This window comes from Orcinus orca, chromosome 2 (assembly GCF_937001465.1).
Source record: "Orcinus orca chromosome 2, mOrcOrc1.1, whole genome shotgun sequence".
Taxonomy (NCBI): domain Eukaryota; kingdom Metazoa; phylum Chordata; class Mammalia; order Artiodactyla; family Delphinidae; genus Orcinus; species Orcinus orca.
The window spans coordinates 92,233,531-92,249,350 of NC_064560.1; the positions used below are offsets into that span (position 1 = coordinate 92,233,531).

Sequence of the window (15,820 nt, forward strand, 5' to 3'; positions counted from 1 at the left end):
ACACCCACCACCCATGCCCACACCTGGGCTGGGGGCTCTAATGCATGAGTGAGACAGAAAGCAAATCTACAGACTTGGGACATCAGACACACCCGCCAGTGAGGAACTGCAAAGTTGTCAGGAGGGACTCTACCAGCACCCACACCCCCCTTCGTTCCAGCAAAACGATCTGCACAGAGATTGGAAGCACATCACTAACTTCCATCCTAGGCAAGTAAAAAAGAGACTGCACCCCAAGACACGGGGATTTAGAATGTCAGAGGTCCCCCCCAACTCAATTCCTTATTTTAACTGATGGGGCAAGTGGGGTGGAGGGAGGTAAAGGGCCCACCCAAGGCCACACAGGGAGGCAGGAGATGTTATCCTTCTTCAGCTGAACAAAGGGGGAGGCCAGTTCAGGACCAACAGCAAGTTACTTTTTAAAAAAAACAACAGAGTTATCATTCACATACCCTAAGATCTACTCTTTTAAAATATACAATTCAGTGGTTCTTAGTACATTCAGAGTTGTGAGACCAATACCACCAACTAATTACAGAACATTTTCATCACCCCAAAAGGAACCCTGCCCCATTCACAGTCAGTCCCTATTGCCCCAATTCCCAAACCTCAGGCAACCACAAATCTGCTGACTCTCCTCGCGGGCTTGCCTACTCTGGGCGTTTCACACAAATGGATCCCTACAGCAGAAGGCCTTTTGTGTCTGGCTTCTTTCACTTAGCATACTGGTTTCCAGGCTCTTCTATGCTGTCACTTCTATCGTACTTCATTCTTGTTTATGGCTGAATGGTATTCCACTGGGTGACTATAGCACACATTTTGTTTATCCATCTGTCAGCTAATGGACACTCGGACTGTTTCCCCCTTTTGGCTCTCAGGAATAACGCTGCTATGAACAACACTGAGGAAGCTTTAACTGGCACCTCGGCCTCCCTCCAACACATCCACCCTCCCTCCACAGATCTGGGAGGATGGAGCCCCAGGACATGAACTCAGGTGGGACAAAAGGTCCGAAGAGAAAGTGTAGGCTGCCTCCAGGCCCTCTGTCCACACTCCCGTCTTAGAAGCTATCTCAGTACTTAGAAAAGTTGTGTTGATTTCTAAATAATAACTTACGTTCTCTAAACTTTAAGGGGAGAACCCTTAGAGCCCTGCAGGCCTCTCAGAAAGAAATGATCATAGGCAGGAGGGAAGGAGGGAGGGAGGGAGGGAGGGAGAAAGAGAGATCAGAAACTCCAGCCCCCCCAGACAGCCAGCCTCAGGCATCAACTTCAGGAATCTCCTCCAACTTCCTTCAGAAGTGAGAGCAGTCAGCCAGGGGCCGAGTGTACCAGAAGGCTAGCGCTCAGCCCAATGCAGCTCAGGCTCTGGTTAGCCCCCAGGGGGGTACTTAGCCTTTCGGGATCTAGACCCTAATTCTAAAGCCAGAAGAGTTCACAGCCTCTCCCACTGCCTGGTAACCTTTCAGTTGAAGACATTACCTTCCACCCCGATCTGTGCAGCCTAGCATCTTGCTTTTAGGAAAGGTCCACGTGCCTCCCTGGGCCTCCCAGCTTTCACCCTCCCAAGGGGTGCCCTCCTGGGTGCCTTTCCCCTCCAGCCCCAGGACCTGAAGGCTCAACCCCAAGGCCCAGGGTGGGAAACACAGAAGAGAAGCTCCTGGTGCTTTAAGGCCGGCAGAGCCTAATTGCCCAGATTCCCCCGGCAGCCAGATAAACAGCGCGGCAGGCTGGCGCCGGCAAGAGGCACACTGCACATTATCACCCCTTCCTCACCTCCAAGGAGGAGCTCGGAGGAGCAGGGCGGGCAGGGCCCAGGGGCCGCCAGAGGGGCCGCCAGAGGAGCGGGGCGGGGGCTTGGAAGCCCAACTTGAAATTGATCTCATTTCAAAGGGATAATGCCAGGCCAAATAAAAGGAAAACTTTCTAGCCCATTCTAATTCCTATAGTCCTGGCCTGGGAACCCTGTGTTTTCCTAGGCGGCCTCCTCCAGTCGTTTAGAAGTTCTCTCTCGCTCCGTCTCTCTTTCCCTGGCGCAATTTGGATAATAGTAATTTACTGAATATAATTACAGAAAAAAAAAAAGTGGTGAAGCAAAGAGCAGGAGATTTATTCCAAAGTTAATGGATACTTTCGGGAGAAAGGATCTCTATAAACACAGGTTAGAACTGTGATTAAAGTATTTCTCCACATTTCCGTCCACATAGGCACCAAGCTCAGCGAACTGGCTTTTCCAGGGACAGAAAGATACACCAGAGGGAGGGAAAGCTAGGGCCTGACTCTCACGGGAGCGGGAAGCCCAGGGCAGAGCTGGGCACACAGGACCCCACTTTCTGAGACAAGCATGGGGGAGAGGGCAGGCCTGTGTCACCTGGAATCCTCCCAGCAGACCCTCAGAGATTCTGTTCACCACTCCCTCGCTTTACAGATGAGAAAAGAGGCCCAAAGAGGGGAATTGGCCCCAATGCCCCAAAGCAAGTTGAAAGATGGAGCAGGGTTTGCCCTGAGCAGCAGGGGGCCGCACTGCCCAGAAAGGGGCCGTCTCACTAGGGATCCCTGTGGGGGCCTGGGGGGCACTGGGGGGCCGGTGGGTGTCCCTCAGTTGGCCCGCTGGGTGTTCCAGCGTACTCTCTATGGGTGTACCTGCCCCAGTGCCCCAGCCCTCTCCCCCAGAGCCCGGGAAGGAGCAGTCTCCTTATCAGGACGCGCACGGCTGAGCTCCAGCTATGCACCCGCCCAGCTCCGGGAGCCAGGCTGGCGGCCAGGAGGCGGCGGTGGGGTGGACAGCAAAGGGCTCCCCCAGTCCTCAGTCCAGGCGGCCCAAGCCATCAGGCATGGGATGGAGCAAGAGGGTCAGCGTGGTGCCTACCGGAAACTCTTCCCAGACCACCAGTCCTCCCAACGGCCCCCGGGGTGGCTTGAACGGGGTGTGGGGGGGCGGGGCTTCGGCAAACGAAGTAGCAGGAGAACAGGCACAGTCCCTGCAACAGCGCCTCCTTCTGGGAGGAGGAGAGGAGTCACGTGCCAATGCTTAGTCTGGAATTTGAGGTGGAGAACGTTTCTAGAGCCGCCCGCACTGACCCACAGAGAGATTAAGAGGAGAGGTTACTCCTCGAAGGTCAAGTTGTCGATACCGGCCGGGCAGAGCCTAGGACCAGGTCTATGGGTCAGAACCATTCCACTGCAGTTTGCCCATCAACTTAAAACTGCTCAAGGCCACCAAACTCAAACCAAGACCCAAGCTGACTTATCCAAGGAGTATGGGCAGGGTGGGTCCTGCCTGTCTCCAGTTTTCTTTACCCCACCCCTTCCCACCCGAGCCTGCCTGGTACCCTGACTCCCAGCAGGCCCTCTCCTCCTCCCCCTCGACACCCACCTCCCCTTACCCATCCATCCTCCAAGGCCCCACTCCAGGTTAGAGCTGTGAGGCTCCTAGAGGTGCTCCTGTTACATGCACACCCCACAGTGCTCTGAGAGTTCAGACCCTCTGGCCTGGCCCTGCTCCCCCCATCTCTGTCCCAACTCTCCCCCGCCCCCCCCCCGAAGATTCTGTTTCCTGAGGGCATGGATCCTACTCATATTTCCACTCTCCCCACTACAGCACCCAGCATGCTGCCTGGCACAGAGTAAATGCTCAACAAATATTCCCTAGCAGACTGATGTGGTGAGAGAGAAAATGCCCAGCGGGGCCTTCTAGAAGAGCAGAGGGGCCCCCACCAATTCTCTCCTCCTGAAAACGGGACCAGGGACAGGGCAACCACAAACAGGGCCCTCCTCCTCAGAGGCAGGGAGGAGCCAGGGTGGAAGAGGAGAGAAAGCCACTTCCAGGGAAAGCTGTCAGAAGAAGAACAAGGAACACAGAAAGCCCGCAGAGGGCCACAGGCCAGCGACTGCCCAAAGCCCCTGAGAATCAGGCCTGGAGTCGACCATGCGGGGCGCAGGGCAGCCAGATCAATGCTGCCTCTCCCCACCCCAGCCCCCATCAGTGCTCTCTCTTCAGGAACCACCAGTGAGGCACCGTCCTTCCCCTCCAGCCACCACCCCAGACACCAACAAGACACCTGGGACCAATCCATGCTTCTAGCCCCACCCTCCCCTTCCATGCTGGGAGTCAGGAGACCTGTGTGATCTGACCCTCTTAAATGCCCCCAGGCTGGGTGCTGCCTCTCTCCAGAGGAGCCAGGCCAGAGGAACTCAGAGCCTGCCCAGGCCCAACAGTCTATAACCCTCAGAGAGTCCCATCCCTGCAGAACCCCCAGTGCCACTTAAGATGCATACACCCAGAAGATGCTACAGGCTAAAAATGTGTGATCCCTGCAGTGCAAGGGAAGGGGGCGCTGGGGGGTGTGTGTGAGGATGCAAGCTTCCGGCCTGCCTGGAGTCTCCTTCTGTCCTCACCTCTGCTACAGCACCCAGGGCCTGCTCAGGTAAGCAGGACTGGGTAGATGGTGTGTGCAGAAAAATCCCAAGAAGAGGACAAAGAAGGGGGGCAGTTCTCAAAAGTACTAAAATATCCAGCTTCCTTCCCTACCTAGACACCTCCAGGACCCTCAGCTCTCTAGAAAAGCTGGGCACAGGATTGAGAATGACGATGACAGAAGGTCCTGGCATTGGACACCCAAGGGATGCTGGCAACAATCAAGAGGCAAGAGAGCAAGAGGGTGGTCTCCACTCTGAGGAGGGTTACCCCGCAAAAGCTTTGCTCCTCAGTATAGACAGGAACAAGTAGGACAGTTTACAAACACTTTGGACTCTAGCCATGAACTGCCTACACCCAATTTCACGACATATATCTACCTGGATACGACAAAGCATAATATACCGTAGGTATAGGCATATGCACACAAATGCTACAGGCCCGGGCACGGACTGGGGGTAAATGGGCTTGGAGGAGGGGGGCGCTCAAGTCTTTGGCCTCTTCTAGACCTGCCCTCCTCTTCCACCGTCTGGAAAGCCGGAGCCTGCCTCAGGTCCCTTTAGCTGAAGAGAAAACTCCAACGCGCACCCTTCTGAGTTTGCCGGAGCCTTAAGACGAAGTTGCCGTGTGCGCCCACATCCCCACTCCCCGGCTTTCCTGCCAGCGTCAGGCGCCTCCACTGGGAGCTCCCAAGCTCCAGGGGCACCCGGGGGAGCACCCTCAGCTCCGCCCGCCCGCCCGCCAGAGGTGTCAAGGAGAGACAGGAGGCCGCGGAAGGGGGCGGGAAGGGAACCCCGAGGGCCCGCCGGGCGCGGCGCGCTCACCTGGCCCGCAGAGCCGGCTGAAGTGGTAGGGGTTGCAGCACACGGTGGGGCCGTCGGCGGCGGCGGCGAAGCTGTGGCAGCCGCACAGGGGCTTGAGCTCCACGGCGTGCTGCAGGTCGGGCCAGCGGAAGAGGCGGCCGAGCAGCAGCTGCGGCGGCGCGGGCTGGCCGCCCAGGCGGAGGTCGGCGCGCGGCACCAGCACGCAGCCGCCCGGCACGCCGCCGCGGGACTCCACCGCCTCCAGCAGCGTGTCCAGCGAGCGCTCCTTGAGCCGCTTCAGCAGCGAGTACGTGACCGTCTTGAGCTCCTGCTCGAGCAGCAGCAGCCGCGAGCGGGCTTCACGACTCCGCCCGCCGCCCGTCGGCTCCAGGGCCGCCCCGGCCAGGGGGTCGCCGGCGTCCCGGGGCGCGCCGGCGGCGTCCCGCTCCGAGAAAAGACAGCAGGTCACCGTCTCGCAATCACTTTCGGGCAGCCAGCCCCGGCCTCCCGGCTCCGCCACGTCCAGCGGGGAGCCCCCAGAGCCGGCCCCCGGCTCCGACATGGGCCTCGGGGGGCCCCCTGCGCGCCGGCGCCTCCCAGCGCCCTGGGCGCCTCGCTGTCCCACCGCGTCCCGGGGCCGCCTCAGGGCTACCGGGCGGACTTCGGGGCGGCCGCAGCCTCCGCCTTCTCGTGCCCGCGGGGCCGGCTCAGCTCGGCTGCCCACGCTCCCATCCTCGTCGCCGCCGCCGCCGCTGCCTTCCTCCCGGTCGGGGACCACACGACTTCGCCAAAGTCGCCGCACCAGCCCCGAGCGTTTGGACCTGAACATACGATATCCTTTGGCGCCGGGGGTGGGGGGGAGGCGGTCTCCGGTTACCGGGGGTCCGTTTCCTCAGCGAGGCGCCGGCTGCGCGAGCCGCAGCCCCACATGAAGCTCTGCCGCCGGGCGCCGTGCAGACCGCGCACAGCCTGTCGTCGAAGGGGCGCCGCAGGGCTGCAACATGAGGGAGCTCGCCAGGGCAGGACGGCGGGGAACGCGCGCACGCCGAGCCGCAGTCCGCGCTCGGCCCGCGACTACATGGACCCCGGCGCCCGGGCAGCTCAGCAACTCCAGCCCCGGCGCTTCAGAGGGACTGCAGACTGCGCGCCGCCAGCAAGACCCCGCATGGGCCGGAGAGCCTTCAAAAGTTACGCGGCTGGTCCATGAGCACAAAGCGCTCGCGCCGAACCCCCCAAATGTGTCTGGGAAGCCCTGCCTTTAAAACCCAAGCACTTCACTACATGGGCTTTTCCTGCAGGATCCGAAAGGCAGGCTTGTTGATACCCTCGACTTCCTTCTTACTCCCTGCAGAAAGAAAAAAAGAAAAAGAAAAAAAGGAAAGAAAGAAAAAGAAACCCGAAACAAAACCAAAATCCCTGGAATTGCATGCACGAAAAGCCAACTCCGTCTCAGGTCCCAGGCGCTAGATGCACTTGGAGCGAATTTCTCCAGAACGCGGGTGTCAACACATGAGTGGAAACTGTAAAAATCCCAAAGAGCTGCTGGGAATCCTTAATTAAAAATGCAATCCACCGAGGCAGAGGTCGTAGCCCGCCCCACGCTGCGCTCGGACGCCCCGGACGCTGCGGCTGCAGAGGTCGCCCCCCTCCCCCCTCCACAAAAAGTGCCTCCCGGTGGCCCCGTGGTCCCGGCGAGGTCTGGCGAGGCAGCGCCCGGCGGCTCTTTCTCTCGGCTCGTCTCCCTCGCTCGCTCCCCCGCTCGGCTCTCTCTTTTTTGTTCTCCTCAAACGCACACTGAGGGCCCCCGGAGGAGCGCCGCGGAGTCATTGGCTGCCTCCCATCATATGCCAGTCTAGACACTTTGGCGGCTCCGCGGCGCTGATTGTTGCGCAAACAAGGTTTCAAGTTTCTTAACTCTTAAAGGAGAACACGTCCCATTGCAGGGCCCGAGGCTCCGAGGGGCCGGCTCCCGGGGCGGGCCGAGCCCCGGCCCCCGCCCCACGCTTGCCCCAGCCCCCCCGCCTCGGGCCTGACAGCGCCCACGGCCTGCTCTCTGGCTCGCGTGCGCCGCGGGCACGGATGCGAGCGCGCGCTCGCACACACACACACACACACACACGCGGTTACACAAACCACGGGCGGGCTGCTCGAGGGCTCGGCGGACTCGCTAAGACTCGGACACAAACGGGGCGCTTTGCCTCTCCCTGGCTTGTGCACAAACTTACAAACACACATTGCACTTTAGAATTGGTACAAACCCCCATCCCAGGGAAGGCTAATAAAAATGGGTGTGCGTGTATGCTTTCCTGGCTTGCGTCTCTTGGGAGCAGGGGGCGGCTGATTTGTTGGAGTAGCGGGAGCTAGCGTGATAGCACGAGGTTTCCACACCCCCTGCGCGAAGTCAGGGGTTGGCCGCCCGGCCAACCGAGGGGCGTGGAATGCCTCGCGCAGCGGGATTCTAGGCTTGCTCGAGGTAGGGGAGTTGCAGAGGGTGGGGTAGAGGCGGAGAAGGTCTTCTCTCGGGCTCCTCTCGGTCGCCAAGTCTCTTTACCTCGGAGCTAGGCGGGCCGCCAGCCGTCCCGGGGCTGGGCGACTCCTCCACCCCCTTCCCTTCCCCAGTTTATTCTCTGCACCACGAAGAGGGATGTGGGTAGGGCTCGTGATTTCCCCAGCGACGTTTCACCATGGCAATGGGGGTGGGTTGGGGGGCCGGGGCCCGCCTGATCCGGGGCGAGCTGGTGGGAGCGCGGCGGCAGCAGCGAGCCGCCCGGCGAGGTAAGGGTTAAGGCCGCTCTTGCCCCTGGAGCCGGCGCGGCGGGGTACCTCCTCGGGCGCTCCTGCTAGTCCGAGGGTGGCAAAAGTTCAAGCTTGTAAAGTCGGGATTGGCCCCGCGCGGAGGGAAAAAAGGCCTGGTCCCCCCTCCCACCCCGGGCGCGGCGCCGATTGGCCGGGCCACTGAGCGGGCACCGCCCTCTCCCCGGCGCGCGGCGGCCCCGCCCCCGGCGTGGTGTCCCGCCCCTTTCCGGGCAAGAACCAGACCAGCACTGAATGAAAGAAATTCCGCTACTCTCATTGGCCCGCGGCTGGACGCCATTCCCCCCGCCGGGGCCGAGGGTTTGCAGGCGCGCGGGTCTCCCTCGGGAGTTCCCACGTGTGGGACTGGCCTTGTGAGCGTGCTGCGGTGCTAGTCCCCGGGCGGGCCCAAGTTGTGTGTGCGCTGGGGGAAGGCCGGTGTTTGCAGGAAGGACTTAGAACCCTTTGCTGAGCTTTACCTGGAGCCAGGTACTGTTCGCTCCGCTCCCTCTGGGAGAGGCGTTTACTCTCGCGAATGGAGGGCCGGACTGAGAAGCTTCCCAACCCTCATCCCCTTCTTCTTTGGCCCAATCAAAATAGCTGTCTTGGCCTCCGTTTGAAAAACGGAGATGATGATGCCTGCCCTGCCTTCTTCACAGAACCATGAGGATCCTAGGAGACAGTGCCTTTTAAGTGCACAAGTCCTAAGCAAACAGGGTGAATTTTCACAAGTGAACAAAACACCTGTGTAAGCAACACCTAGAGGACAACGGATCTTGTGGCCCCTTTTCAGTCACTTCTGACCCCTGGGGAAATGAATGCGTCTTAAAATGCAAGGAGAAACTTAATGTGATGTAAAGTGTTTTCTTTCATCAGGGTATCTGCTGGTTTGGCTGTGGATTACAATAATAGCTTGTGCTTACTATGGGCAAGGCTATGTTCCAAGCAAGCATTACAAAGATTTTAGTCATTCTCACAACAATCCTATTAGTACTATTATCTCCATTTCACAGATGAGGAAACTGAGAAACAGGAACTTACTCATTTAATTTGCCACTGAAATGAAGATAGTCTTGAAACTGCTAAGATACTAAAACCAGAGAGGCATAAACCAGTATGTGCTCTTACCCCAACAGCTAGAAAGTGGTGTGGGTCTGTGTTGCCGGAGCACACCCTTCAGGACACTGCTTTCCAAAATGTGGTCCACTGGACCTGCTGAATCAAAGTGTTGTGGGCTGAGGCCCCAGACTCCATATAACAACACTTTAGGGGTAGGCATGGTTATTCACCACTAATTTACATTAAAGGACACTGAGGCACAAAGACCTTAAGTAACTTGCACAAGCTTGTAGTTAGTGGCAGAGGTTGGATTTGAACCCATTGGCTAGGGGAAGAGGTATGTGTGTGTGAGGGGAAGCAAAAGGAAAAGGATAGTAGGTGGATGGATTACCTCTCAGGGCTTCCACAAATGCTCAGCACCCCTGGATGCAAATCTGTGAACTGTGACTCCTTCCCCCTCCATTCCCCCACACCTCCCTAAGGTACCAGGGCATCCCTTTCTGCAGGGTTCCTGGTGGAGCACCCTGAGGGATGTCAGGCCTGTGCTTGGGGCCTCAGGCCGAGGAGAGACTGAAGTAGGAAACTTCCTGGGGAGGGCTGCCTTCTTCCCTGGGCAGTAATTTGGACAAAGTTTGCCTTCTGCTCCTGCTCATCCAGAGATGTGGCATTGAGGGTGGGGTGCCATTAGGTGCCAGCTGGATGACACCTGAAGAGCATGAAAACCAGAGTCTAGTAGGCCTGAGTTCAGTACTGACCCTACTTAACCTCCCTCGCCTCTATAAGCCTCGGGGTTCTCATCTGTAAAATGGGAATAGGAATCATGCTACAGTTGGTTACCAAAGTTAAATGACATGAGGTCCCGGAGTCATCCCTCATTCCAGGAAGACCAAGTCTCAATGGAGATAGTATCTGGAAGAGAAGGATGGTGACAGTCAGTCCCACTGTCCTTGGATTCCAGGGCCCATCCAGCCTAGCGCCTGCCTGTGTTGTGACCACTAGAGGGTGTGTGTGGCAGTGCCCAGAGGGCAGGGCCTCAGAGCTTCAGCCTAGGGCACCCTCCTAAACTGCCCCTCTGGAGAACAAGCTCAAATTCCCTGAGGGTGCAGGAAAGGAGAAAGGTAGGGTCCCAGCTGCTGCTCCTCAGGTCTCTGCAGCCAGGTTATTCACAAAGTAACTCACAAAGAAATAACTCTAACCCCTGAGATTTAAATCTGCCCCCTCCCCATTATTCTAATATTCCCCCAAAGTACCCTGTGTTTTCTCACAGTTCATAAACCCATGCAACCCCGTGTCCATTCTCCTCTGCCTCTGGAATGTAAGCGCCACGTGGTTAGAGATGGTGAAACTGTCAGGCACAGGCCACCCACAGACCCACTGAGCGAGTCAGAAACAGGCCATTTGATGCCACTCTGTCTGTACCATCAAAGAAGCTAATTCACACAAGACAGCACCTGCCCTATTTCTTCTCCCCAGTCCTTAGCATAACACCTGTCACATAGCAGGCACTTAATATTTGTGACATGATTGGATTAAAACCCCTCACTTCACCAAGCTCCATGCTCATCATCATCCCATACCAAACACTTATACGCACTATCTCATCAAATCCCCCCAACAGCATAATGAGGAAGTTCTTATTCTTAAACAATCCATTTTTTTAGAGAAGGAAACAGAGAGGTTAAGTAATTTGTCTTTGGTCACACAGCCAACAAGTGGCAGAGATGGGACTTTAACCCCAGGCTGCTTGAGTTGAATGTTCATCTTCTGAATATCTGACCCTAGAAAAGAAAACATGGTCTTTTGCCCTTGGGATGTTTCCACATTATCTGGGAATTCACAAGGTATGAAACAGCAGAAATAATACAAGGCAGAACTTGCTTCTTGGTGGTGGGAAGAGGCAGGCTCTAGGGGCCACTGCTTATGAACAGAGGCATTACAGAGGGAGTCTGGGCCACCTCTTACTATGGTGAGATGAACTGGCAGGGAGACTGACTCATCCTAGCCCACTTCACAGAAAACGAATGGATAAACCAAGGCTTCACTTATTAACTCTCAGGAGAAATACTATAGGCCCAACTGGCTAAGTGGTATTGTCTGCCCCTTTAGAAAGTAAATCTAATTGGCCAACATGGTCCCAAATGGGGGAGCTGGGGTACCCTTTGGTGGCAGACAACCCTTCTGAGACTTTGATGAGTGCTTTGGACCCTTTCTCTCTTGAAAAATGCACATGTGCACGAATGGAACTTTGTATTCACCCACATGACATGTACTCATCGAGCTCCTATTGGGTGCCAAGCCATGTTCTAGGTGCTAGGGATCCTGCAGCAAGCAAAAACAAAAATTCCCGAGCTCAAGGAGTCTAGTGGGAGGACAGACAGACCATAAACAAAATCATCAGGTATCCAGCATCTTGGAAGATAAAGATGCCAAGGTTAAAAATGGAACAGAGAAGAGGAGACAGAAATGCCAGGAGAGGGTAGATGTGGTTCAGAAAAAGTGGTCAGGGAATGCTTCTCTGGGAAGGTGACATTTGAGCAAGGTCTTGATGGTGAAGGGAACCTCTCTGACACTATCTGGGGGAAGAATGTTCCAGGCTCAGAGAACAGCAAGTGCAAGGGTCCTGAGGTGGTAGCATGCCTGGCATGTCCCAGACCATCAAAGAGGTGATGAGATGGGAGAAATACTAGAGGGAGGGGGCATGCAGATTATAGGGTCACACAGGCCATTGGTGGGTCTTTGGCTTGTCCTCTGAGCTGGGAGCCCCTGGAGGTTCTGAGAGGGGGAGGGATATATCTGCCTTCTGTTTTAACTGGCTCCCCCTAGTTGCCATATGGAAAACAGACTGCAGGGGCAGGGCGGGGAGCGGGGCCTGGTGGGAGACTGTTGCAGTGGCCCAGGAGAAGCCATGCTGGCGTGGGAGAAGAGGTCAGATCCTGGACATATTGAAGATAGAACCAGCATGACTTACATTACATATTTGAGAGTGCGAAAGAACATCTGAACAGTGTAGACATGTTATTGACACTTATTTACTTAATTTTTAAAATCAGTTCACCACTTTTTTTTTTTTTTTTTTTTGCGGTACGCGGGCCTCTCACTGTTGTGGCCTCTCCCATTGCAGAGCACAGGCTCCGGACGAGCAGGCTCAGCGGCCACGGCTCACGGGCCCAGCCGCTCCGCGGCATGTGGGATCTTCCCGGACTGGGGCACGAACCCGTGTCCCCTGCATCGGCAGGCGGACTCTCAACCACTGCGCCACGAGGGAAGCCCCAGTTCACCACTTTTATTTAGCCTTGTCATAAGCAGTAATAGCCATGGAGTCACAGATGTGCTAGTTATATTTATCACTTTTAAATAAATACATAAAATAGAAAGTTTATCTGTGTATCACCTGAAATTATCCTAATATCCACCTGGATATATGCAATGTTGGGAACACCAGTTTAACCAATACCTACCCTCACCCACTTTTAGGCTTTTTTGTTTGTTTGCTTTTTCCTACACTCTCTCAGAGACAAGGATTTTTCCTGGTCCTGTCTATAATTATGGGACCTATTACCATAGCCCCTATGAATCAAATGCCGATTTTACTATTGCCACTCCAGGCAGCCTGTGCTTGGGTAGCACAGAGTAATGGTTCTTAACCATCACTTTATTGAACCAAACAGACCTTGGTGCAAATCCTGTTCAGCTACCTCTTAGCTGTGTGACCTTGGGCAACTTCCTTAATTTCCTACAACAACCCCCAATAGGGGCCTATTATTATTCCCAGGTTATGGGGAGCCTGAGACTTAACTGGTAATAATAATATTGGGAGATTGTTTTGAAGATTCAAATGCTTAGCCCAGTGTCTGGCACCTAATAAATGCTCAGTAAATGGGAGCTATTATTATTGAAATAAGCAAGGAGTTAGTTGTTACCAGGTTAAGCCATTCAACTAACAACCAACTAACCTCAGGGAGACTCAGTTTCCTCATCAATAAAATGGACCTGCTTGGGGACTTGCCTGGCAGTCTGGTGGTTAAGACTCCGCGCTTCCAGTGCAGGGGGTGTGAGTTCAATCCCTGGTTTGGGAACTAAGGTCCCACATGCTGCACGGCCAAAATTTTAAAAATAAATAAATAAATAATTTAAAAATTTAAAAAAAAAAAAAGGACCTGCTCGACTGTGGTAGGAGTTAAATAAGGTCCTGGCACACTGTAGGACTCAGCAGCTCCAGAGAATCGAGAGAAACTTCCCTTCTCAATGCTATTGGTCACACCCCTCGGGCTGCACTTAACCCTCCACTATCTAAATAGCCTAAATAGCTCAAAGCAGAATAGGGCAGGGAGGGGGGCCAGGGCAGATTCTAGAACCAGGAAAGGAGGGTGATTTGCCCAAGATCACAGTGCCGCTTGGAGGGAGCCGGAAGTTGATCTGAGGTTTTCCAGCTCCCAGGGCTCTTTGCCTCTTATCCCAGTGCTTAAAGCTTCTCATCCCAACTGCACAGTGTACACAGTACAGGAGGTAAAAGGGCAGCCTTGGGGTCAGACTGCCTAGTCTTAATCCTGGCTCTGCTGCTTCTAGGGTGGCCTCTGTCACTTTACCTTTAACTCCTCTCTGAGTTTCAGTTTCCCCGTCTGTAAAATAGGTTTAATAACAATAGTACGTACCTCAAAGGGTCATTGTATTGATTGAGATCATACATGCAAAGCATTTAGAGCCGCTACTGTTATTCTGCTCCTTGTGGATGTCATAGGAGACGGCAACGCCCTGCACATTATCAGGTTTCAGAAATACCAGGTGAATGAATGAACAGAGGCGTGGATGAGTGAAGTGCAGCAAGTCTCCTGGTGGTTAAGAGGGCTGAAGGCAGTTTACACAGAGACCAGGGTGAGGACTGTAGCTTTGCTGCAGTGAAACTGGATTGCCTGCATCCATCCTTCTCAAACTGGGCGGACCCCTCGAAATCAAAGGATTTTTCTGGAGGGCTAATTTGACTCAAAGCTGTTAGAAAAACTTACTTGTTTAAAAATAATTAATTTATTTATTTTTGGCTGCGTTGGGTCTTCGTTGCTGTGTGCGGGCTTTCTCTAGTTGTGGCGAGTGGGGGCTACTCCTTGTTGCAGTGCACGGGCTTCTCATTGCAGTGGCTTCTCTTTGTTGCGGAGCACAGGCCCTAGAGCACATGGGCTTCAGTAGTTGTGGCATGCAGGCTCAGTAGTTGTGGCTCACAGGCTCTAGAGCACAGGCTCAGTAGTTGTGGCACACGGGCTCAGTTGCTCCGCAGCGTGTGGGATCTTCCCGTGTCCCCTGCATTGGCCAGCGGATTCTTAACCACTGCGCCACCAGGGAAGTCCCGAGAAACTTACTTTATATTATATTTGTAATACATCCCATTTTAATGTTAAAGCTAACCTAGATATATCAGGGAATAGTATGCAAAATGGAGGCTTTTTTTTTTTATTTTTGCGGTACGCAGGCTTCTCACTGCTGTGGCCTCTCCCGTTGCGGAGCACAGGCTCCGGACGCGCAGGCTCAGCGGTCACGGCTCACGGGCCCAGCCGCTCCACGGCATGTGGGATCTTCCCGGACCGGGTCACGCACCCGCGTCCCCTGCATGGGCAGGCGGACTCTCAACCACTGCGTCACCGGGGAAGCCCGGAGGCGTTTTTTTGAACAGAGATGAGAGACTTCTAAAGAATGTCACAGTCATTGTGAGCAGCATCAGATCATGAGCCCCGGCCTGAGCCCAGGCCTCCTGGAGGAAGCTCACAACCCTCAGGAGCCCTCATTTCAGAGACAATGCCAGGGAATATGGCTCAGTTTGGTTCTTGGCTATAATTCAACTGCCTGTTTCTACACTTGCTATGGGCTAAAGGCCTTTAGTGCAGGGAGCCTGTCCTTCAGGGACTGGGAGTTTACTGGAAGAAACATTGGCATTCAATCATTCCTCCACACCACGGCCAGAGAGAGGCTTCTAGCATTTCTCTCACCATGAGGCTACCACATTGAGAACCCTTCAATGGAGCCCCATGACCAACAGATCAAAGAGTCACTTCCCAGCCCTGTTAGGTGCAGGTTCCATCTCATTTCCCCTCCCACCACATGGACCCTGAACAAGAGAAGGCCTGCTCCCCAGCACACCCCAAAGTTCCCCTGTGACACCTGGCCTTTGCACATGCTGGTTCACCTACCTGCAGTGCCCTTCCTTCTTTTCCTCCCAGCAAACATTTTCTTCCTCTTCCGAGTGACAGGCCCATGGCTGTCTTCCTTGCACTGCCCTGGCATCTGTCCAGCCCTCCTTCCCAGGGCTGCAAGTGATCTGTCCCAACCTGAGAGCCCCCGAAGAGCAAAGCCTGAGTGCTCCTCACCTCTGTACCCCTAGCCCAGCACCCAGGAGGTGGTCCAGAAATTGTTTGGGGAGGAGGGATTTAATTTAGATAAGTATGGCCACATTGGCCTCCCCATGGAGGTTGTACCAACTTCCCCTCCCTGCACAATGTCCACATCTCTTGACGCTGTGATTCCAGACATACAGATGTGCTTGCACATAGTGAAAAAAGTATATATACAGTTACTTAACGCACAACTGGAAGAGTGGGGAGTTATGCTCCGTAAGGTTACTTTATAACAGAGATTGGAAACAAACTTATCAATAGAGGATCTAGTTAAATCAATTATGGTATATCATCCAGCTGTTGAAAAAGAATGAGGCAGCCCTCAGTATGAAAAGATCAAAATATTAAGTGACCAAAAACAAACAACTC

General features: G+C 54.8%; 1 protein-coding gene across 1 annotated transcript in view; it reads right to left on the reverse strand.

Annotated features, from left to right (window-relative positions):
• The window catches only part of SMAD6 (SMAD family member 6), a 75,362-nt gene extending 68,210 nt beyond the window's left edge, over positions 1-7,152 (reverse strand). Inside the window, exon 1 of the mRNA XM_004276223.3 lies at positions 5,241-7,152. Within this exon, the coding sequence (XP_004276271.1) occupies positions 5,241-6,048 (808 nt within the window). The 5' untranslated portion in view covers positions 6,049-7,152. The remainder of the gene's footprint in view (positions 1-5,240) is intronic.
• Positions 7,153-15,820: the final 8,668 nt, after the last annotated feature.